Source organism: Panicum hallii, chromosome 2 (genome assembly GCF_002211085.1).
Source record: "Panicum hallii strain FIL2 chromosome 2, PHallii_v3.1, whole genome shotgun sequence".
Classification (NCBI taxonomy): Eukaryota; Viridiplantae; Streptophyta; class Magnoliopsida; order Poales; family Poaceae; genus Panicum; species Panicum hallii.
This window is the reverse complement of record NC_038043.1, coordinates 54,081,835-54,105,093: the sequence shown is the minus strand read 5'-3', so window position 1 is coordinate 54,105,093 and position 23,259 is coordinate 54,081,835. Positions and strand designations below refer to the sequence as shown.

Below are 23,259 nucleotides of genomic sequence, written 5' to 3'. Positions count from 1 at the left end.
TTGGAGATGCATACAATAGATTTCAAATATGTGATGGCTTGTGTTGTCGCGTACTGGGTCAATTTCTACTTTATGAATCAAGCAAACAAGAGTAGGAAAAATTCAACGTATTTTCCTTGCTGAGGTAACCATGCTATCTCAAGTCTGAATTTTATTTCTGAAGCTGTAATATTTGCAGGACAAAAGTACCTCGAACATGACTTTTATTGCGCCGACGCATGAGACGTGTGCAGCCGGGCACATCAATCACAAGTGTATGCAGGCAGAGTGCCAGATTGCCCAAGAACTGCAATGCTATAGCCGTAAGCGTTCAGCAGCTTGGAAATTGTAGAACAGAGAAGTGCCCTCACGTCAACCATAATGAGCATTGGGTGATTCAAATCGTGCTGAAACACGCTACAGGGTGAGAAAACTGCACACGATCATGTTTCAGAAACAACCTACTGAGCCCATATCAGGCAGTGAATTTCCGTGTCTCCAGGTCGTCGTGGGTACGGATTCAAGCATATTCAGAAGAGTGCTATGCACGAGAGCAAAACCAACATATTAAAGAATCCAACTTCAATTAGATAGCAATAGAATGCAGCGCATAGCACAGTACGACCGCAGTTAAAAACCGCTCTCGACATCGCATACACATTTCTTAGCTCTAAATCACCTCTCATTGCAAAAGGACCAAGGGGCAGTTTTTCATTTCCCGGAGCTGGACACTCGGACAACATTAATGCCAAGACTACAAGTATATCGAGCTAAAACGAGGAAGCGAGCATCTTCCATCACATCCCACCGCCTACTTACACGCCTCCACTCGTCACGGCAAAACAACCCTTGGATCTTCGGAGTCAGTACTCGTGATGCTCGTAGGAGGCGTCGCCGCCGTTCTCGGCCTCAAGGGATGATGCTGCAGCCTTGTCCAGGAACCACACCAGCTTCCCGTCTGTTGGCTTGACCATTCTTGCAGGCAGCGATGCGGGGGCCTCAGGACCTTCAGTGCCGTCAGAAACTGCTAAGTGCATGGCCTTCGCCTTGTCGTCACCAGTAGCCACTATTGCTATGTTGGACGCCGAGTTGATTACTGGGAGAGTGAAGGTGATCCTTTCAGGTGGAGGCTGCGGGGAGTCAGTGATGTAGGTGACCCAGTCGTCTTTCAGCTCAAGGGCAGGGTGGTTAGGGAACAGGGAGGCCACATGGCCATCAGAGCCCATGTCAAGGAGGATGAGATCAAACTTGGGGCAGTCGTTGCTCTCTGATACGCCGATTGTGCGGACCTTGACCAGCTGCCTGATGACGAACTCGTAGTCTTTTGCTGCATCCTCCACTGTGGCATTGTCATTTATGGAGTAGACATGGCCATTAAGAATAGGTACCTATATGACAATTCAAATACATCAAATAGTTAGTTAACTGGGCAAAATAATGCATCGCCAAAGGTGCTAACCCATGATGTGCAGCAGCAAAGTCAACCATCATAAATGCGACACCAACAGCTATATCTTATTCAGTTATTTGCTTCTTGGTGCCAAAATAAGCTAAACATGGAATCAGTGCAAACTGAAATGGTAAAAATTGGGATAACATGGAACAGATACGTATAATCAAAGACTCCACACACAAGAACATGGCATGCTCGGAAAAAAATCTCATGCAACAGTAACACCAGCAGAGCAGAGAATGTTGTGGTTTTGTTAAGGCTGTTAAGGCTTTTAGACACCTATAAGAGTCTTCTGTGCCCCCACGATATTTAAATGGGCCACAAACTAGAAAAAATAATAGGATAAGGACAATAGCAAGAAGAAGATCAACAAAAATTTTCTACTGAAATTTTGTTATGATCGAACTGAGTAATATTCTAGACTAGAAAAACAGAACCAAGAAATCTACACACGTAATGAGACTGGTGCAAGGAGCAAGAGCAGTTATTCTGTTGCAATAAGAAACCATTTAAATAAGTTTTTATTCTGAATATGGGCAATGATCGGTAGCTATGAAAAATGTGTGGACTGTGGTTGGTACTGGGCACTTCCGGAGTAGCTGGAACATGGAACTATTAAGTCAGTAGTTAGGCAGCCTTAATCGGTCCCCCACCCCCAAGTTGGCACAGGATATAGCATTATCTGAAGTCTGAAAATATCAGACTACCAGAACATGACACATCAAATGATAAGGTGTAGCACCCATCTAGACCAACAGTTAAGAGTGTAAGGTGTAAAATCTACCTAACAAGGTGCTCTACTTTCAATTAGCATTAACATTTTTTATTGTATCAGTAAAGGAAAATGGACATGGCCATATGAGAACGACGACAGGAGACTGAATGTTAGCAACATAGATTTTGGGCTAATATATACCACTACTCTTGACCTGCTCTTTCTTTAAACAAATCATTGCAATAAAGAACAGGGGATTGGGGGATTCTTGATTATCTACGTCTTGCACTGGCTGGTCCTCTGAATGATTAATGTTAAGCCTTGTTGCTTGGAAGCCTGAAATGGAAGTACCATATACTCCTAACATTTGGTTTAAACACGAAAAGAAAAATGAAAAAACATCAGAAAGCCACAGGTCAGTCATACAAACCTAGATAGTCCATTTAGCACCGTGCTAATAAAATTTCTAAGGTAGTATTTCATAACATGCAGTACACACCACCGATAGAGAATGAAAACTTGTATGTAAGAGTTTGTTGACGTCTTATTTCGGGGAATAAACTTTTCATTGTTTAGGTATGCAGAGGGATAAATATCATTAGTGGAAGCAACAAGGAGAACCATCAGTATAGAGGATCTCCTGAAAGATACAACCACCATCTGGTTGGTACGGAACAATAAATAAAAGAATCCATATCAACTCATTTTTCAAGGAAGCAGAAAGTAGGTGACAGACATCAACAAATTTAATACAGAATAAGAAAATCTTAGTAAACAAAACATTGAATCTGTGCATAAGTCTATGTTAGGCTGCCCTGCAGAACAGAAAAGAAAGGTTTATTCAGTGCGCATACCTTTGTGAGGAATCCTTCTTTTGTTAGCTTATAGTTACTCTCTGCGTGGTTCTTTGCAACAGCACGTTCATCAGACCAGAAGATGTACCATTTGGACCAATCCAGGGTCTTGTTGTATGGGGCTTCACAAAGTTTCCTTGTAGTTGAAAGAGATAAAGTTCAGATATAGGAATGTGAACTGTGTTTACAATTCTTGTGCATAATTATTAAAAAGATCATAGGGTAGTTACCCCAAAAAACTGACTAGGGGACCTCCAGATAGGGCAATAGCAAAGTATCCCCTTTCTTTGACAGAAATTTCTGAAATTTGTGAGATATACTCAGCCAGATCTGTTGAAATCTCATCTAAACTCTCAAAAATCCTTATTTCACTGTTCCTTTTTGGCTCATATGCGGTAGCTGGTTCCCTTTCCATTGCTTCTTTGGTCTTGAACTCTATATCAAGTTACTGTTGCACCAAAATACTCCTGCAGAAACAAGTAGCAGCAAATTAAAAACACAAGTAGATTCAGAAGAAATGATCTAATTAACATTAGAATATATGAAATCTTGCAAAATGCAGACTAACTTGTACTATAATATCTACGATAGAAGTCGTAATATTATGGTCATCCATAGTCTCTAACAGTCCCAACACAAAAACCATTTTGTTTATTGTTTCTGGCAAGGAAGGGGCCAAAATGTTAGAAAAAGGAGGACAATCTACTAAGTTCAGGAGAAAAACAATAGAGGAAACTAGTAGCATACATGCATCTAGAAACTGGTTGCTGGTTCCTTTTGCTCCATTGTTTAATATGTTACCATTATGCAAGTTATTTTTCTCTTCAAAACATTTCGAGCACAACCAAAAACTATAACACCAACTTGCTAGTTGTAAATGCTTAAAAAGCTACTCTTACATTTTGTAGAACTTGACCAAACATCCAAAAGGAATAAGTATTCTAGGAAAAAACTGAACATGTATGATTGCATCACGTCAATTTGGGGATCATAAATTTGCATGTGTAATATGATTGTGACAGAAATCTAGCTGGATTGGTTAGCCCATAAGAAAGAAGATAAAACTTGGGGGGTCTAGTATTGCCAAAATTAATTATAGCTTTGACATTTCTGTATAAATTTTAAGGGAAGGGAAGTCTCCTATTGCTGTATATGGAAGTCTTGCTGGCTACCTATTGCACGTTAGCTAAGCCTGAAACCCAATCCTAGTCATGGATGAACGAGTAAAACAGGTATCACACATATCACACAAATAAGATCATGAACATCTCAGCAAAACGACCTATTCAATATACACCTGCAAATTGCCTCTTATGAGCCAAAGGCTCCAAAGCCAATTGCATAACTCAATCTGAGGCAGTAAGACTACAAAACTAAGCTTTATTAAGTTCAAAGCACAGATTAAAACTGAAGCTCTAAAGGTCTCATACTAAATACAGAGGGAAAATTGCACAGCAGACAGAGAGTTATAAGCATTACACACAGGATTCACATACAAGCAATAACACATACTCAAAGAACACAAAATTACGAATAAAAGAGCAGAAACTGCCTTTCTTGTTCTCTGAAGGAATGGAGAAAGCTGAAAGAGCTCTGGACCAGAACTTAGTGACTAGCAATAAGGAACGGACAGTTGCAACTGAAAGCTCTAGCTGCCATCATTTGAGTTGAGAACTTCAAAGATTCCAATCCTCTTTTTTTTTTCAATCCCAACAAAAGCACTCAAATACTACTTTACTGCTAATAAAAAGTGAAAAAGAAGCAGAAGCACTGCGGGGGAACAATCCATTGCAGTAGATGCTGAAGACTGAAAAAAGCTGCTGCCTCTGGCCCCATTGCTCGCGTACTTTCTCCCGAGGAAAAGAACCCAAAAGAAATTGGATAAGGCCATGGCGGGCGCACCATTGCTGCTCGGACAAAACCAGCCGGATGAACGCGCAATTCCGCCTCACGAAAAAAAAAATATCCAACCTCCGATCGACCAGAACGCGCACCAAGCCGCATTACCTAAAACCCCTACCAGCAACAAAACCGCACTCCATGAATCAGCAAACGATTCGGCCGCATTTCCCTACCAATGTTCTATCAGGATCAGGCAGTGCCAAGAAAACACGATCCGTCAAGAACAGCACGAGCTTGACGAGGAAGAGGAAGAATTCCAGTTCACGGCGGCTGCACGCCGGATAAATCGCCCCCACCCCGAGTAGCGCCCAAACCAAGAACCAACCCTAAGATCACGGGAGCGGAAACGGATCAAGAAGAGCCGGGTCGGGTTCCAAGAACTCACCGGAACAGTGCATTCACTCGCCCTGCCCCGCCTCCTCCTGTCCCAAAGCCGCAAGCGAACAAAGGAGGGGGAATAAAAGAAGCCAGGGGAAGCAAGGAAGCGCAGACACACACACACACACACATATGCATACATGCGTACGATCTTTTCCCTCAACGTATTGCGTACAGAAGAATTGCTGGCGATAAATATTAAAACCAGAAAAGGAAAATCCGGGGTGGGCTCGACATCAGGAGGAGGAGGAGGAGGAGGAGGAAGACGACACCTTGGTTTGATCTGAATGAATTTTCCTCTGCACTTCTCTGCCTTTGCTTGTTGTGTGCGCGCTCCTCCTGCTCTCTCTTTTTTTATTCCATCTCCTCCGCCCTTTTCCTCTGGGCCTGCGAAGTCCCTACTCCACTGCAGATGTGGCTTTATCCTTCTGTTCCCGGGGGATTAAATTTTGGTTGCGTCCATCTGTCGAGCTGCCGCGCACGTGCGGCTGCCCTCTCCTCCTTATCGCTACACCCGCTTCCCTACCTGCCAGCCTCGTCGTTTCATCTCCTGTTACGTGTGGATTACCCCTTGAGCTTCCTGTAAACATCCATGTAGTAACTGTCAATCCCGTTCATCAGCAGACAGCATTGGGAAATTAGTGGGTTTCAGTAACGGAATCTACCGGGGGTAGAGGAAGGGCTTTGTCAGTTGGCATCGAGCCGATTAAAATCACGCAAGTTGCAGGGGGCGCCTGCGGTCCTCCTCATCTTTTTGGAGAAAACGATTGAGCTGCTGTCTTCATCTGCAACTGACGCAGAGGATGGCGAAGAGCCATTGCAGATAGCATGGACCAAGGACCATGGAGGGAGGTCCAGTGCCTTTGATGCTACCCTACCCCATATCTTTAAACGTTGCTAGTGGAACAAATGTGACCCGCTCGTTACGTGATCCCAAAGTGCAACGAGCAGTTGTGCCTGCGTGCCAATTGCCTAACCTACCTCGCCTCGAATTTGATCTCAGAAAGGGGAATAGATAAGGGTGCATCAGTTGCAATTTGCAGGTAGTAGTACTTGCTTGTGTATTTCAGGTGAGTTGATGATCACGAGGCCTCTGATCTTTATCCTCAAATTAGGGTCCTTTTACATGATTTTTTGAAAGACCAGATCCTTTTACATGTACCGGCGTACCGCCACAAACTTAGGCTATGTTTGGTTCCTCTAAGGATTAAATTTAAATCCCATCCTGCTCCTGTTTGGTTGTAGAGACTAAAGTCATTTAATAATTATGCAAAGACCTTTATATCTCTGATTATTTAATGTGAATGCGGGAGAGGGGTTGGGGCAGCAATAAATGAAAGGTACCGTATCAAAAGCATCTTTTAGCTTCCATAAATTACAACTTTAAGACTTATTATAGATGTAGACTTATGGACTTTTAGTCTCAATAAGTCATCATGTTTAGCATTTTAAAAATTTATTGAAACTAAACTTAAATCCCTGAACATAAGCAAGTTAAATCCCTAAACATAAACAAGTGCAAACCAAACAGGCTCTTACTCGTCACCAATGGACAGTCTGGGAATCAAGAAAACACAAATCATTCCAAGTTGTCCACTGTTTCTGACGCACGAGCTAGCATTCCTCTAGCCTGCATGGCTCCACCAATCAGGACTTGCAGGTGAACAGGTGAAGAACTGGACCGACGTGTCATTCTCAGGCTTGCGTGTACCAGCCGCGTAGTTTACAGCATGAAAAACGGTCACCTCCCATCCATCTGATGGGGGACAGCCATCGGTTGGCTTCCTCAGTGGCAGTGCCGGAAAGGCCACAAATTTCCAAGGCAAATGCAACTCTAATTCTTGGAAGCTCAACAACCAGACACCGATCACCACCCAACCCAAACGGAGAACCAACAAGATAGCGGCGAATCAGGCCATGTTTTAGGTCAGGGCACGCAGAGAGAGAGCCGGTTTCTGATAAGGGGGATCGCGTTGGAAAGGATATGATGTGTGACCCCCAATAATTCACGGCCATATCCATCGCTCTCAGCTCTACTGCTGCCCATTTATGCACAGGAAACGGCTGCCTGGATTTGGGCTGTGGAAGTGGCGCCGGGGGCATCAATGGGCAGCGTCCAAGGTTGGTCGCCTGTCAAAATCCTCACTGCGGCGTCTACAAAATCGACAAAGTTGGGCACACAGGAACTCTTTACCACCTCACCTAGATTTGCATAGTTAACCAGGAGCACAGTTCTTCGCTGCAGCACCTTGCATTTCTCAGGGATTTTTAGATCGCACAACGGTGAAAGATGCCTCACAAGAATTTCGATAGAGACATGTTGGTTATTTAAGTTTTTATCAGATGGAAAGCACTTTTTTTTTTATTTTGCTAGTCTTTTGCACACATCCTTTTCGGTTGCCACTCATTGAAGTGAAGCGCTTGCTGGTTCTGGGTGCAACAGAGATCAGGCTGTGCCAATGGAGACAAGGGGCAAAGGGTCCCAGAGGCCCATATTTTATGTTATCTCAAGTGTGTGTGAGTTTCTTTCAAAAAGAGCAACCCTCTGTAATGGTGTGGATGATACCAGCTTGATCCGAGATTGGTTTACGAAATGAGAGCTCAAGAAAAGAGGAACCAGTGGCACGCAAACCAGGTGTATAAAGTTGCATAGAAAAAAATAAGTCATACCTACCTGATGGAAATCTGGAAAAGGACGGGTCTCTGCATGAGTGCACCGTGATCTCTTCCGCTGTTCCTGCTCATCCCGGTACCGGCAGTGCAACCCCCAATTGCCGAGACCTAAACTCTGACGTGACGTGCAGAAATCAAGCAGTGTGTAGAACATAGCAATTTGCAGTGAGTGAAAACAGGTGATGTTCATGTCGAAGCTCAGGCACTCGAGTACATTGGAAAACACATTTCCACGCATAAAAAAAAGGGGAAACAGTAACCGTTCTTTAGCAAGAGATGGTACAGTTAGATTTGGGCATACGGTTGTTGCAGATTTCCAATGCTTTCTATGAAAAACTAAGGTGTACAGAACATTACCAGAAGGGTAAATAAAAAGAAGTGAAATAGTACATTATTTAGGCTAATGAAATGCAAGGAGTTGCACCAAACATCACCAGAGCCACCAGACCATCAACTGAAACATAAAACCATACGTAGCCCTTACATTGGAAAACATTACTGTTGAATAGCCAGTCACAATGGCAGGCACCAGTCAAGGGCAACAATTTTCTGATCTTCTGGATTACAAATCTAACTCCCGATGATGTTTCACTCCCATGGCCATCTGCTACAACCAAACTGATGCATAATTACAAACATTAGGAACACAATTGCAGAAAGGTGTATGTAGTTTCTAAGAAAATCATATTAAGTACATAGGACAAACTTTTAAATCCTTAATTTCCCCATGCAATGCTGCAAAACTTTTTGTTGTGGCGAATAAAATCATACGTAAAACTTGAATCAGACAGATGAGATCATAGGGAAAATCCCTAGATAATGATATTAGCTTCTAGTACAGTATGATCTCATTTATCTTGTAACTTCAGCTACTGGCGGGCATACAGTAGTGGTGTCTCTATCAAATATAGTCACACATATGAGTTGAGAACTCGCAACTTCATAAACATGGTGATTATGTTCAACACTTTAGAATTCCCATAAAGAATACATAGAGTTAAGGTCAAGGAACATGCCACATAACCAGAGCATATTCCATATGTTCAATACTAAAGATGTCTCTCATCCAAATATGATGGTTAAGTTAGTGAGAAGCACTAGCTTGGATGGTGAGAAGCCAGGTTTGTTAAGTCAAGCTCATGATATGATACAATACTGGAAGTTGGACCTACATGTAGTGGTGGGGCTCAGTACACTCTAAACACCTAGGTCAGAATATGCTCCGGTGACAAAGGGGAACTTAAAAAACTGGAAACAGGTTAGCATTCCTACCATATTGAATATTGGAATATGCTCCGTTCATGCTTATATGTATCAGAACACCAGCAGGATTAAACTTTATGTGTCAGAGCAACCTTGGGCCTTGGCTACACATAACAGGAATCATTCAGAGTATGTATTTCACAGCTCAGAGCATGGACTTGAGCACAGTGGCTAATTTAGTGAGAAGCACTAGCTTGGATGGTGAGAAGCCAGGTTTGTTAAGTCAAGCTCATGATATGATACAATACTGGAAGTTGGACCTACATGTAGTGGTGGGGCTCAGTACACTCTAAACACCTAGGTCAGAATATGCTCCGGTGACAAAGGGGAACTTAAAAAACTGGAAACAGGTTAGCATTCCTACCATATTGAATATTGGAATATGCTCCGTTCATGCTTATATGTATCAGAACACCAGCAGGATTAAACTTTATGTGTCAGAGCAACCTTGGGCCTTGGCTACACATAACAGGAATCATTCAGAGTATGTATTTCACAGCTCAGAGCATGGACTTGAGCACAGTGGCTAATTTTGTTTCATAGGGAAAGGTTCCTAACTGGAACTAATGCCACATATGTCAAACAAACTGATTTTAAAAATGTAGCCGTGGAGTTGCTATGATGTAAAATGATTTTCAGCGCAAATTAGACTGCAGGAAAATGAAAATGAGTAAGACTATTCCAGTTTGTGCTGGCCTTTTGCAGGCAGAGAGGCATGATAACCTTGGATAAGGAACAATGAAGCAAGTTTAGTTCCTTTTGTATTTTCAAATGTTTTTATATTTGCATGTACCCACAGTCCTTAAAAAGAGTAGATTCAGGAATTTTTATTCATAAGTAGTGCACCTTGCCATTCATGAAATTTCAGGAATTTATTTTATCAAATATCTGCACTTAACCATAAGTCATTTTGAATGTGGAAAAATTTAAAGTAACTTATCTATGCAACTGCTTCAGGTGACTAAACAATGTTAGGATACCAAATTTGCTAAGGCTCTGACTCATGTACCAATTATTGGGAACCAATGGCTGATGTACTGGTAACTGATCAGAGAAATGAGATGAGTTGTGCAATCAAACTCATGCGAAACTACCTGCTGCTTTGGGACAGTACTTGCTAACTTCCCTGGTTCCAAAAAATTCTTCCTGCCTATAAATCTTGACTTAATAGCTTATTCAGTATCATATCCATGCACCAATTAGCAAACTTATCCTTAAGAGTTTGTTTTCCACACATTCATAAAGAAACGAGGCTTTTGACAACCGCCTTTAAGTAGGATGGCACAAAAGAGTAGATTCTAAACATAGTACTGAAACTGCATACAGGAAAAATCGGAAAAATAATATTTGATTGTGCTTTCATAGTTTTAAGTGCGATGCAGTAAGATACATTGCAGGATAAATAACTAACATAAAACAACAGATTGGTTCTCAGAACTATCACCATCCACACAGAAAATGCTTAAGCAAAGATAGGATTATGAAAAGAGTAACAAAAGCAGCATGACTAAAAAAATTACCCAAAATTTTGCTTAAACCCCGATTCGACGAATGGGCTCCTTGACAAAGCTCCTTCTGAGCTTGTATAGCCTCTTGCTCTTCAATCTCATCTTCTCCGGCAAAGTGAGCCTCTTCTTCACCTTCTTCTCCTTCTTTGCCTTCACAAACCTCTTTTCAGTCTTATACTCTCCCGGTGCCACAGTTACACCACGTGCAACTGCCTCCCTGAACAGTGCATTTGCACGATCCCCTAAATTGTGCCTAGTCAGGTTCTCAATCAGCAAGCTATACGACTTCACTCCAGGAGCATGCCCATATCCTTTCATCATACGGAATACCTTGACCGCATGCTCAACCCTCTCAATCCCACACAAGATCTTGATGAATCCATAATATGCCTTCCTATCAAGTTTATCTCCAAATCCGGCAGACCGCATCCATGTCATCATCTCGTCCCCCTCTGAAATCCGAGCAGCTTGGTACAAGCTCCTGATGAGCACCAAGTACGTGTCAGCATCCGGTGAGCATCCCCACTCACCCATACGGCGGAAGAGATTCATGGCATCCTCCGTCTTGCGGATCTTGCAAAGATTTGTGATCAGCACCCGAAATGTCCCTGCATCCCGAGGAATGCCATTGGCCTCCATGTCAACTAAGAACTTCTCCGCTTCCACTGACATCCTCAGCGGGTCCTTCTTGCGGCAGAGCCGGCAAACACAATCAAGAACAGCATTGTATCCATCCAACCCTGGCTGAAACCCACCACGCCGTGTCTCACCAATCAACCTCAGTGCATGGTCGAGCTTTCCAGCATTGGCATATCCAGATACCAGCAAAGTGCAGATATTGTCATCCGGGAAGATCTCATTGGCGACCTTCTTGGTAGCACGCTCTGCGTGCGAAGGGAAGCCTTCAGCAGAAAGCGAGGAGACCAGCGAAGTGAGCGCCTCGCGGTTACGGAGCTGCTCGGGCAATTCGTCGAACACCTTGACGGCATCCGTGGGGCGGCCGGCTCTGGCGAGCTGGTGGAGGTAAGCGTCGAGCGTGGCGGGCCCGAGCGCGGTGGGGAACTCCTGGATGAGAGCGCGCACGGCGGGGAAGTCGCGGCGGCGCGCGAGGTGCCGGACGACGGGCGCGAGCGCGCCGTCGGAGGGGTGGAGCGAGCGGCGGCGGACGAGGAAGCGGAAGAGGTCGGCGGCGGCGCGCGATGAGGCGGGAGGGGAGAGCGCGAGCGCCTCGACGAGGAGCGCGTTGGTGGGGCGCACGTCGGAGAAATGGAGCGAGAAGTAGGCGTCCGGGGTGGTGGCGGGCGGCGGGGTCGTGGAGAGCGCGGCGAGCGCCGCCGCGAGGGAGGATGCGAGGGAGGTGGTTGGAGCGGGGGTGGTGGCGGTGGAGAGGTGGCGCAGGAAGGGCGAAGGGGGTGTGGCTGCGGCGGCGCCGGTGGCCGGAGACGGGAGGAGGCGGCGGAGGAGGTGGCGGCGCCACATTTTGGAGCGGCGGAGATCGGGGGGAGCGGGGGAGGGTTTGGGAGGTATGCTTCTGCTGCCTATTCTGTCCGAGGTCTAAACGCGCCAAGGGCAAATCCAAGCGCCGATCTGAGATCGGACGGTCGGGATGGAAAATTATCGTTATCTATCAAGAACCCCCCTGGTTTTGTCCCTATCTTCTCTCTTTGCTCCCTCGTCGGCTCCTCCTCCCGCAGCCCGCCCCCCGACGCCGCCATCCTACCCACCTCCCGTCTCAGCCGGAGGCCCGAGGCCTATCCTCCGCACAAGCCCTAGCAACAGCTCAGCATTCGTCTGTATCCCGCAGCGAGGAGTGGAGGCGCGCGGGAGCGATTCGCCGCATCTAGGCGCCACGGCTGCGACCGCGCGCCCTCCGGCGCCTCCCGCCGCCGCGCTCGTAGCACGGCCCCGACGGATGCTCGGCCGCTTCCCCATCGTCCTCCGCCTCCCGCGCGGCATACTGCGGGGAAGCAGCTGCCGCCGAGGCCTGTCGGCAATGGCCGGAGGCGACGAGGAGGGCCCGCTCGGAGATTTCTTCGAGTACATGGAGCGGCTGCGCAACTACGAGCGCTCGGGCGTGCCGCGAGGCGCCGGAACAGACTCTGACGACGGTTTCGACCTAGGCCGCATGCGCCGTCTCCTCCGCCGGCTCGGCGACCCCCACGCCCACTTCCCCGTGAGGCCCCCGTCATCTCATCTCGCTTACTAACACAGAAACCTTGCGGCTTCAACGGGTGATATCATCAAAGATAGTGCAGTGAATGCAAGGGCTCAATAGTTGTGTTTGTAGGCTGTGCATATCGCCGGAACCAAGGGGAAAGGTTCTACTGCTGCATTCCTGTCCAATATCATGAGGGAGCAAGGCTACAATGTGGGCTGTTATTCCAGGTAATCTGAACTCATCATCAGCTATGTCGATCATATGCAGTTGTTAGACAGAAGTTTTGTGGTGCCTCTATGATAGGAAGGCAGACTCGAAAGGATTCATGATTTTTTGCTGGAATAAGTGAGTACTTATGAAATAATTACATAGACAAGATGGTTTAAGCTTTTAACCTCTGTCAACTAATGTCAACTTTTACCAGATACCAAATTGAATTTACAAAATATATTAAAGAGAAATAGCCTAGATGAGGCTGTTGATAGTTCAAAGAGGTACACAGGAGCATATTTAGTATATTTTAAGTAGCTTTGATCGAATGAGGCTTATGTATATACAAAAAATATCTTTCTCTGCCTTAGCTCTATCCTATTCAATTCTTAGGGAGCAAATCCTTTCATATTGAGCTCTATGTCAAGTGTTTGAATTGTAGTCGTCTATCGTAGATCGTTTATAGTTCTGTTTTCTATGCAGCCCACATCTTCTAACGATACGTGAACGAATTTCTGTTGGAAATGATGGAGGACCTGTCCCAGTTAGACTCTTAAGTGATCTTTTTGATCAGGCTAAGGAAGCTATTGATGAATCAATAGAATCAGAAAATGGAGCCCTGACACATTTTGAGGTAGTTTATTTATTGAAAATGTAGCCTACCTCTTTTTCGGATGATAAATTTTTGTCCTTTCCATTACACATGCAAACAGTTATCGCAAACAGTTGATGGGAATTTTCCGGTAGACTCAAATACCATTGGCATTGAATCTCTTCATGTTTTCTCTTTCATCTAATCATAGTCATGAACTTTAGAATTATCTGCATGTTTTTGCAGGTTTTTACTGCTCTCTCATTTCTTCTATTCTCACGAGAAAATGTTGACATCGCCATCGTTGAAGTAAGTTATGGAACATCTATTACTGCCTTATATGACCTCTTAGGTTCTGTGCTCATCGCTGTTAAATTTCAAGGCTGGTACATATAGGGCCATGACTTGGCCTGCCATATTTTAGATAGGGATATGAACTAATATTATGCTGAACAGAGTCACAAGAGTTTGCCGCTAGGAATGTAGAATAGTCAATCTATTTTGAGATATTAAGCCAAGTGGCATATGAGATACGATATTGAAGGAAATACCGAAATAGTGCTAACAAGTTAAAACAACTCTTCTTGGCTAGCACTTCCAATGGTTGCCATCTGGATGGATCTCACTCTAATATAATAAGGACAACAAGCTTACCGTCAGTTGATCTTGAATGCAAAGTGCCTTGCTTATCATAGTTGAGTCACATTGTTAACACCATCTGTCCTTGTTGACTCTAAATTACACGGAACCTGAACTTTCATGTTGCAGAAACGATTTTAGTAATCGCTTGCATTTGTCTATTTATTTCCTAGGCAGGCCTTGGTGGAGCTAGAGACGCCACAAATGTCATACAGAGTACTGAATTAGCAGCATCTGTCATAACAACAGTAGGGAGCGAGCATCTGGCTGCATTGGGTGGCTCCCTGCAAAGCATAGCAATAGCAAAATCTGGAATCATCAAACAAGGACGACCAGTTATGTAATTCTCTTATCATTTTCGTTACGCGTATCTACCAAGATCTAGCTGCTCCTGTTTGTATGTTGAGCTTATAGCTAACTTGAATGTGTCTTTCTCTTTTTTTTTCATTTTTACTTGAATTAAATGGTTTGTATGACAAGCCCTGCTCCTCACTCCTGTTCCACTGTTGTAGGAATCTTGTCCTTGACTTTGTTCAGTAACATGAGAAAGACGTTACCTTTTTCTTGAGTCTTTCCAAAAGACTTTTGTCCAGTTGTATATTTTTATCCTTGCATATAATATGCCATGTTATGTGACAAGTATGACTGAACATGAAGATCCTTATTCAGTTATTATTTCCCCAGACTGATTGATTCTCAAATTTGTTTCTTTTAGCAATATTTTAGTTATTAGGTATTTAAGTTCCTAATATTGAGTTGTGTGCTATGCAATGTTTACCACAGATGTAGCATTATAGCTTGGATTTTGTAACATTGCACTGCATGCAAGGAGTGGCAGTATTAGGAGCCCTTCCTCTTCCAGTATCTCTTTATTTATCTTCCTCAATCCCTTCCAAACATTAGAACATGTTCATATTTCAATTTTTTAACATATCATACATGGTCTAAATGAGGACACCAAGATTGAGTTTTTTTTTTATTTAAAAAAAACATATTCCAGCTTGTTTCCTGACCTAGACAAAATGTAACCTGGATATCAAATATTCTTCAGGTTGTGATTGGTGGACCATTTTCAGCGGACATTGAGCAAATTATTCGTGACAGAGCATTCTTGACACAATCTCCCGTGATATCTGCTTGTGATCCTGGAATCAAGAGTATTACGAAATGCGTAGATTGGGATAATGGAAAGCCATATCAATGCTGTGACATCAGCATCAAGATTTCAAATGATATGCCATTGGTGAATTACATCATGAACCCCACCTATTTCATCTGAAATTGATAGGTTCCTCTGATTATCAAATCCTCTGACTAATTAGGGCAAACTATGCTTTTCAGTCCATTGAATTGTGTGACGTAAACCTTCAGCTGCTGGGAGATCATCAGCGCCAGAATGCTGTTACAGCTTCTTGCACAGCACTATGTCTCCGTAACCTAGGTAATGATACTATAAAGACAATTTGCTGATAGAGCATCCATCCAGTTGCATCGAAGCAAAATTACTTCAGCCTTAATGCCACAAGCACTGTCTGGTTATTTGTCCATGTCTCTGTTTATTTGTTTTACCACAAGCACTGGCTGATCTATTATTCCTGATTTGGGAAGTTAAGGATGGGATATTTCCGAGGCTTCAATCCAAGCTGGCTTAGAGGAAACGCAACTTGCTGGGAGAAGCCAGATTCTTACACAAGAGGAAGCCTTGGTGCTTGGGCTTGATGGAGCATCCACCGTACTTATCGACGGAGGTCTGTGCTATATACTATAATGTACCCTCAATGGATTTTTCAATTGTGTTTTTTGCCATCCGCTGATGTTGTGAGCATCTTCCAGCCCATACCGAGGCATCAGCAAAGACCTTGTCAAACATGATAGAGAGTATCAGACCAGAAGGTCCTCTGGCTCTTGTTGTTGGAATGGCTAATGACAAGGCGCATTTTGCATTTGCTGAACAGCTTCTAGCAGGTACGAGGACGATTCATCCCTTCCTTGGCATTTGAAACCCACACGCATTGGTTTTTGTTGGCTCACAATTTAACAGTAGTGCTGAAGTTTGTGTAATCTTCTGAAACTTTCTGCAGGTTCAAGGCCAGATGTGGTGTTGCTGACGGAGGCGAGCATCGCTGGAGGTGCCTCCCGCGCCATGCCAGCTCTGTTGCTGAAAGAAATATGGATGGCTGCGGCACGTGACCTGGGCATCAATTGTGTGGATATCGGCACCATCAGCGGTGCCGAGGCTCAAGAGCGCATTGCAAACCTGGCTGCATCTTCATCGAGCTTCGCTGGAAAACCCATGGTGATGATTGGGTGCCAGGACGACACGACACCGTTCTCCTGCAATCTGATCAGGGCCGCTTCTCAGCTCATCCTTGAGAGCAGAGGCAGTGACGATCCATCTCCAGGCCTCGTCTGCGTGACTGGCTCCCTGCATTTGGTTGCATCTGTACTGCAGCATCTGGAGCGGCATTAGCGCATGCTGGTTGCCTGGTTCTGGAGGAATGATTGGATATCATATACTGGGAGCTGTTCCAGTAGAACTATAGAAGAGTGGCATGAACCGATGGATGGATCCACGGTTGTGCAGATTGGTTGAGTGCTGAAGGCCTGAAGCTGTACCTGCGCACGGCTGGTGCAGATGGATCGGTTCACGGCTGTGCTGAAGTAGTGAAGTAGGAGTGGTGGTGCGTGTGCCTGCTCCTGGCCGAGGATTCGAGATGGAAAAGATCTTCAACTCTTTCCTGTTGTTTTCTTTCTTTTTTTTGTTGAGATTCCAAGATGGATCTTGCTATCGTGTGCATTTCCGGATGGTCAGTTCCGTGAGCCCAGCTATCATGCATGTGACATCCTTAGACTTTGAGCCTTTGAGGTTTAAGGAGCGCTGGGAATCCAACCTGTTGACCACAGTGCCAACATCCTTGTAGGGATGAAGATTTACTACTCAACAACCAGTAACCTTTTTTCTCCATTTCTAAAAAGTAACCTTGTTCTGAAAAAAAAATTAGCCATGTAAACGATTAAGATCATAGATGGAGTATAAAATTGCCGCCATAATAATCAACTAGATTTCTATGTAGTGCATTTCTTTTCTAACGAGAGGAAGCCCTATTACATTTTCACCAACAAAAAATGGAACAAAACCTGCAACCAATCGATCGACAACCAGCATTGTTACACTTCCACCAGCAGGCCATACCAAAGTTAAGTACTTAAGTTATCTTAGTGATTTTATTCCAAGATCCTGGATGCTTGCCAAAATAATGTTTACATTGCATTTACATACAAATGAACCAAATCAACCGATCCCTCCGCAAGCACACAGAATGAATAGCTATTAAAAAAACAATATATGTGTTTCTCTCCTAACATTTACACATCCTCCTAAATCCTGAGATCAACAAGACACTATATATTTGGGAGAAAAGGTCCTTCCATGGCCTATAAACAGAGAATAAATATAAACATTTCCATTATATTACACCTGGTGATATAACAAGTGACGTTAGCTAATAACAACTTTCTTCAGTTTGTATTTACTAGCAAAATACAAATACACAACAGAATTCGCCAAAGAGAGGGCTGCAAAACACCAATAATAGTAGTCCAGGTGACCTCTGTTCAGATCATCCGGTATCCATCCCGGGCTTTGCCATACAGCGGTCACCCCAGCAATGAAGGTGATGATGGCTGAGCTCAAGTAATTACCGAGAGCAGTGGTGAGCAACGCGAATGCCGTCAACATGCTCTTCATGGAGTCTGGCGCCTGACCGTGGAAGAATTCCAGCTGAGTGATGACAGCAAAGCACTCGGCCCCAGCAATAATAAAGTACTGTGGAAGCTGCCATGCAATGCTTAGCGGCTCTGCTTCCCGAACACTCTGTAGCCTCTTTGTTTCTAGAAGTGCAGCCATTGCCATGGCAAATATCATCAGGAAACGACCGATCCCGATCCGCTGTAACTGTGTGAGCTCTGCGCCGTTTGCAAAGTACATTCGGGTTGCTGGTACAATCACTTTGTTCACAACAAGTACCCAGAGTGTGACGCATATCACTTCAAATGAGTACAAGGATGCCGGTGGAATGGTCAGGGAGCCAATCTTGGTGTTCATCACAGTTCCCTGCTGAATGAAAGTGGTGTGCATTTGAGAGATTGCGGCACCAAAGAATATTCCAGTCACCCATATTGGCAGTAAGCGGATTAGTATTTTCAGTTCCTCAACTTCAGTTACCGTGCATAGACTCCATGAACTTCGATGATTTCCATAGGCCAAGCTCAGATCAGAAATAACTGCTGCCTTGTCTAAGAACCTGACACAAAATGATGAAATCAGATGATTAATAAGTGCAGGATAGCCAGTGAATGCCAATCAAATGAACAAGTTAGTCACATTGGCTTCCATGTTTCAGGAACAGTTATTAATTTATAAGTTCACATCATAAGATGCATGAGATACACAATTTGAGGATTTTTCCAGAAAAGTAATTAAGTATCTCATGGTAGTAACAAAAAAAAGTACCTAAAATCATCAGAGTGGGCTAGTTTCATCCTTTGTGTGTGGTTGCTCCTGACCTCATACAGAAGAGAGCCATCATCAGGAACTTCCAAGCTCATGTTTCTAAAAGTGGCAACTATAACCTTGAAAATACTCTTCACCGGAGAACCACAAGGCTCATGTTGTCTGAATATAGGTGTTCCCACCAGAAATCCTATCAAAGCAAGACCTATGCATGTCGTGGCAATTCCATATCCTATAGCCCAGCTAACATTTTCCTGAACCCAGACTATAATGGTCCCTGAAGTAATCACACCGAAGATGACACATATATAGAATGAACTGAAGAATATCCTTCTCCTCTTAATATCTAAGCTGTGCTCATTGTTGAATTGGTCTGCACCAAATGGAAGCAGTGCCGATCTTACTCCTCCACATCCAACAGCAGTGAGATACAACGCAACAAAGAAAATCAGATTTTGAGTTCCATCTGACGAAAGGCATGATGAGCTCGTGTCACACAAGACTGAAGTAGAAGGCATAAATGTTGCAACTGTAATGAGTACCATGCCCTGCAATGAGCATTGGCATCCTGTTAGAAAAATATGCGAAATTGTGCATCACTTGAATGGTCAGGTTATCCAAAACAGTCTACAAAAATGGAAGTGAAAAGTGAATAAGAAGCAGCAGGTTAGCAGTAAGAGACTGATCTTACAAGTAGGTACATGATAAGGGAGATTAAAATGGTCTTGTAATTTCCCAAGTAAGTATCTGCTATGGCGGCTCCAAGTATTGGCACAAAGAAGCTTGTTCCAAACCAAAGAGATACGGTTGATGCACTGGAAGCAATACCACCATGGAGAACTGAGCGGATATACACGACTAGGTTTGTCGCGATTCCATTGAAAGCCATGCTCTCCAAGCATTCCAACCCTGCAGGATTATAGCCGATCAACATCCTCTCAATATACGAAAATGCAATTTGATTGTTACACAGCAACTGTGTTTTTAAATGGTTGTATTTAATCAGATAACCATGGATAGGCTAACTGTAGGAGTTGTGGCAAGGAGGTCAGGAATAGCCCTCCTTACACCAGGAGCTAGAAAACGCAGAGCAATCAAACATCTCACGCAACATCATGTTAAAGAATGTAAAAGAGTAATAAGTGCTCTACACAAGAGTTAGTAATGATCTAGCTTCAAGGAAGAATACCCAGATATTGTACAGAACAAAAGTTACGCTTGGCACTGCATGACTCACCCAGAATGAGTGCTGGTGCTCTCCAGTTAGAGTGTTTACTTTTAAGCTGTGACCCTTGCTTTGCTTCCAATAGATTCTGTGATTCATCTCCATGGCATGATGCATCATCCTGAAGGAAGGCCAAGTATTAACATGAGATCATAGCGTTCATCATGGGTAACCATTTTTCTCTCTCAACAGTCAATTTGATAGCTGTCTGAAACAAAGTCCACTCATCTAAGTTCTACAGTCACTGTTAACAAGAAAGAAACAGGTGCTGACATTGCGATGATTTCTCCCGGCTTTCAGATCCCGAACAAATTAGAAACAGCTTCACACGGCCTATCAGATTCAACGTTTCCCTCAACAACAGAGTAACACAAATAGTATCATACTGACTTGCTATCCACAAGCAATCCAGCATGCGTACATGTCACACTCAGATGCTTATCGGCCTGTTCGCTTCCCCAGTACACCATACATGAGCATCGTGCTTACCCCCAATCTAGCACCTTGTGGCACTAAAAAATGATACTTCAAACCCCCGGTTTTGGTATACAAAGGCACCGCATTAAGCAAATGAAATTTGCTCCCGGCGAGCCCGAGTCCGCAACCCAGGAAACAAACCATTCCGCGGTAATTAAGCAGGGAAGAGCTAGTTCGGATTCGGCGGAGGGGAATCGAGCGAAACAGCAGGTTCGCCGTACCTTGACCAGAAGACTCGCGTGCTCGCCTCCCTCCTCCATGGCCGGCCCGCCTCCAGTCCCCGCTGATCCGAGTCCCCCGCCGACTCACGCCTCCCCTAGAGAGAGTCAAATGCGCTGGCTGCGCAGCTGGTTGCCGACAACGCGACGAGGCGGCGGGTTGGTGAGAGCGCGACCGATAAGATCATCATGACCTGGTAGTCCGGTTCTGGCAGCTGGTGGCTTCAGCTCCGCTCCCTGCGAGGACCACGCCGGCGAGGGGATAGCGACGAGCGCGTGGGAGGGAGGTTGCTTCGTCCAATCCAAATCGGGGCGACGGCGACGCGGGACGGTGGGCAACTGGGCGGGCGGAGTGGTGGAGGGTGGGTGGTTTGCTTCTGCGGTTAGGGTGGCGGCGACCCGATGACCGGTGGGCACGGGAGAGGACAGTGACCGAGCGACAGTTGGAATTGAATTTTGACGCGTGCGTGTGGCGTTCGTTTGAGGCGCGACAGTTTTTTTCCAGGTCCGGCGACGAAGGTTTTTACTACTCCGGGCAGGAATTTTCACTGCTTTCTTGGAGAAATTTTGGCTGAATTCAGGTTGCCGTTCGTGTGAACAGTATCCGTGTGATGATCAGAATTCAGAAGTTGGGGGCGAAGGTAGATGCCAATTGGCGCCCAAGACGTTCCTACCCAAATGACACTGCAACAACGTTTCAATGCTCGACAACCAACGCGGCACAGGCCCGTGTGATCTGGTAGGTTAGGAGTTACAGGAGGGGTTACACTTCCGGAAGATGGATAAGCAAGGATCCACGACGCCTTATCTTCTTTTTTCCTACCCCTGCCGCCTCTTCCGCTACCCTGGCCGGAGGCGCCGACGCCGCCCTCCGTCCACCCACCGCTGGCACATCCTTGCTCTCCCCTAACCTCTCCAACGCCACGCCTCCATCTGGGATCTGGCACGGCCGCCGGTAACCACCGCTCCCGCTCATAGCGCTCAGCCGCCTCGCCGTCCGCCCACCACCTATCGATTCCTTCTCCCCCTCCCGACCTTCTCTTCTAACGCTGGCGACCAATGGAGCTTCCGTGTCCTGGCAATCCCAGAACTCTCATCTCGCCGTCAGTCGCTCCCCTACCTCCCACCCCTCGCCAGCGGCCGCTCCACTCCCTCCCCTCTCCTACCTCGCCGACGCACGCGCGAGCGGCAACCAGAGGAAGAAGATAGGATGGGGGAACGAGATCGTGCGGCCTCCGTGGGCCGCATGAATCTTACGTTCAAGAAGATGTATAGGATTGGCGGTACGGCACGGCGGCGAAACCCGGCCCAACCGTCGGCGCGTGCAGGCAGGCCTGGGACTTCCCCCGCGGCCCACCCCACGCCGCGGCCGATTCGCCGGGCATCAGCCAGAGCCCGGAGCCTTTCCAACAGGCAACACGAGCCGCGGTATTCTGATCCGCCCCCGGGGTTGGCGAACGCGGCACGCCGGCGCGGCGCGTCCTGCCCCAAGTGCTCGGTGCCCAACTGCCCATCACGCACGCGCGCGAGGATCGGGCTCCGCCGCTCCGGCGTGTCCGTCCGCCGCACCGAGCCGGCCGCTCCCGTCGCGTCCGACTGTGCGCGGCAGCCTTTCCCTGCCGACTAGGCTACTGGCTACTGCACCTACGACTACGAGGAGGGCGGTATAGCCCACGTGGGCATCCACGCGCCGGCGCCCGGCCGCATGATCTTGCCGTCTTGCGCTTCCCGCGGCCAACGATCACACCGCGACGGACGGGACGACGGGACGGGACGGGACGGAGCCCATGCATCTCGCCGTCGCCAGCGGGTCGAGGCCCAGATGCGCCGAGCCTATCACGTTCCTGACTACTGACAGAACACTGCCACCATCACGCAGCACCTTTCTTTTCAGACTAGACCGGGCTGACCGGTGACGTGACCAACCGCCGGCGACGGCTTTGTCCCCGCGAGCCCAGATCTCCGCCATAGCTCTCAGTCTCGCCCACTCCTGCAGATTGCGCCAATGATGAGACTGTGGCGCCCACCCGTTGCCTCCAAGAGGCATACGGAACACGTTCGGGTCGGATCTTTCCGTTTTCGTCATAAGTACAGGCAATCAGGCATCTTTCCGTCGATGGCGACGACGCAGCTTTCCCGTCTTCTTCGTCGCAAATGCCGCGCAGATTTGGATCTGAGGAAAAGGGGAGCAAAGGCGGGTGAAAGCTGGAACCATATCAGATTTTGTTTGAATCTGCCTTGGTGGAATGATATCGATTGGGTTCTTGATGTGGAATGGCCATGGAATCATATCATTTGGTGATTAGGTTCAGGTTCAGGCTCAGTGGCAGCCTCGCAAGGATGCTGATGCCTTAGTTGACAAAGCTGAGAAGCAGCAGAAGAAAGCTTTGACTGACAAGCAAGCTGCACCTGGGATTCGTTCATCTCCCCGAAGTTTCCACTGCTAAACCATGCGGTCTGAAGATTACTACGTAAACGGTCAGTACTCAGTAGTCGAACCAC

The 23,259-nt window shown here is 45.9% G+C and overlaps 4 protein-coding genes across 6 annotated transcripts; 1 reads left to right on the top strand and 3 right to left on the bottom strand.

Annotated features, from left to right (window-relative positions):
* Window positions 1-601: 601 nt before the first annotated feature.
* Window positions 602-5,710, bottom strand: LOC112881814 (probable 6-phosphogluconolactonase 2). Of its 2 annotated transcripts, none has more exons than XM_025946685.1 (4): window positions 5,554-5,710; window positions 3,232-3,468; window positions 3,002-3,137; window positions 602-1,367 (listed from the first exon to the last, which is right to left on the bottom strand). In XM_025946685.1, the coding sequence occupies exons 2-4, from the start codon at window positions 3,414-3,416 to the stop codon at window positions 843-845; spliced, it is 846 nt and encodes a 281-aa protein (XP_025802470.1). In that variant the 5' UTR covers window positions 3,417-3,468; window positions 5,554-5,710; the 3' UTR covers window positions 602-842. The 2 variants fall into 2 exon arrangements, with proteins under 2 accessions (XP_025802470.1, XP_025802471.1); XM_025946686.1 differs by lacking the exon at window positions 5,554-5,710 and adding an exon at window positions 5,289-5,497.
* Window positions 5,711-8,169: 2,459 nt separating this feature from the next.
* LOC112879513 (pentatricopeptide repeat-containing protein PNM1, mitochondrial) lies at window positions 8,170-12,273 on the bottom strand. 2 transcript variants are annotated; one of them, XM_025943780.1, is made up of 2 exons: window positions 10,738-12,273; window positions 8,170-8,558 (listed from the first exon to the last, which is right to left on the bottom strand). In XM_025943780.1, exon 1 carries the CDS (start codon window positions 12,202-12,204, stop codon window positions 10,750-10,752), a length of 1,455 nt encoding a protein of 484 aa, XP_025799565.1. In that variant the 5' UTR covers window positions 12,205-12,273; the 3' UTR covers window positions 8,170-8,558; window positions 10,738-10,749. The 2 variants fall into 2 exon arrangements, with proteins under 2 accessions (XP_025799565.1, XP_025799564.1); XM_025943779.1 differs by having other exon boundaries at window positions 8,170-8,572; window positions 10,738-12,272.
* Window positions 12,274-12,413: 140 nt separating this feature from the next.
* LOC112879511 (dihydrofolate synthetase) lies at window positions 12,414-17,214 on the top strand. Its single transcript, XM_025943777.1, has 10 exons — window positions 12,414-12,898; window positions 13,013-13,110; window positions 13,577-13,727; window positions 13,932-13,994; window positions 14,498-14,659; window positions 15,376-15,567; window positions 15,666-15,765; window positions 15,938-16,072; window positions 16,158-16,289; window positions 16,406-17,214. The coding sequence occupies exons 1-10, from the start codon at window positions 12,638-12,640 to the stop codon at window positions 16,792-16,794; spliced, it is 1,683 nt and encodes a 560-aa protein (XP_025799562.1). The 5' UTR covers window positions 12,414-12,637; the 3' UTR covers window positions 16,795-17,214.
* Window positions 17,215-17,544: 330 nt separating this feature from the next.
* Window positions 17,545-21,063, bottom strand: LOC112879512 (protein NRT1/ PTR FAMILY 8.3-like). The gene is made up of 5 exons (XM_025943778.1): window positions 20,761-21,063; window positions 20,075-20,183; window positions 19,529-19,746; window positions 18,838-19,385; window positions 17,545-18,628 (listed from the first exon to the last, which is right to left on the bottom strand). Exons 1-5 carry the CDS (start codon window positions 20,797-20,799, stop codon window positions 17,824-17,826), a joined length of 1,719 nt encoding a protein of 572 aa, XP_025799563.1. The 5' UTR covers window positions 20,800-21,063; the 3' UTR covers window positions 17,545-17,823.
* Between the last annotated feature and the right edge of the window lie 2,196 nt (window positions 21,064-23,259).

Bases quoted from the DNA above. Each gene is read 5' to 3' on its own strand.
- LOC112881814 (XM_025946685.1), bottom strand. From the start codon at position 3,416: ATGGAAAGGGAACCAGCTACCGCATATGAGCCAAAAAGGAACAGTGAA. The intron at 3,138-3,231 runs GTAACTACCCTA...TTCAACTACAAG, and splicing joins CCCCTAGTCAGTTTTTTGGG to GAAACTTTGTGAAGCCCCAT. The intron at 1,368-3,001 runs GTATGCGCACTG...ATTGTCATATAG, and splicing joins AAGAAGGATTCCTCACAAAG to GTACCTATTCTTAATGGCCA.
- LOC112879513 (XM_025943780.1), bottom strand. From the start codon at position 12,204: ATGTGGCGCCGCCACCTCCTCCGCCGCCTCCTCCCGTCTCCGGCCACC.
- LOC112879511 (XM_025943777.1), top strand. From the start codon at position 12,638: ATGCTCGGCCGCTTCCCCATCGTCCTCCGCCTCCCGCGCGGCATACTG. The intron at 15,568-15,665 runs GTGAATTACATC...TATGCTTTTCAG, and splicing joins TTTCAAATGATATGCCATTG to TCCATTGAATTGTGTGACGT. The intron at 16,290-16,405 runs GTACGAGGACGA...AACTTTCTGCAG, and splicing joins TGCTGAACAGCTTCTAGCAG to GTTCAAGGCCAGATGTGGTG.
- LOC112879512 (XM_025943778.1), bottom strand. From the start codon at position 20,799: ATGGAGGAGGGAGGCGAGCACGCGAGTCTTCTGGTCAAG. The intron at 19,747-20,074 runs GTGAGTCATGCA...ATAATCCTGCAG, and splicing joins AGCACCAGCACTCATTCTGG to GGTTGGAATGCTTGGAGAGC. The intron at 18,629-18,837 runs GTACTTTTTTTT...ATTTTGTGTCAG, and splicing joins GCCCACTCTGATGATTTTAG to GTTCTTAGACAAGGCAGCAG.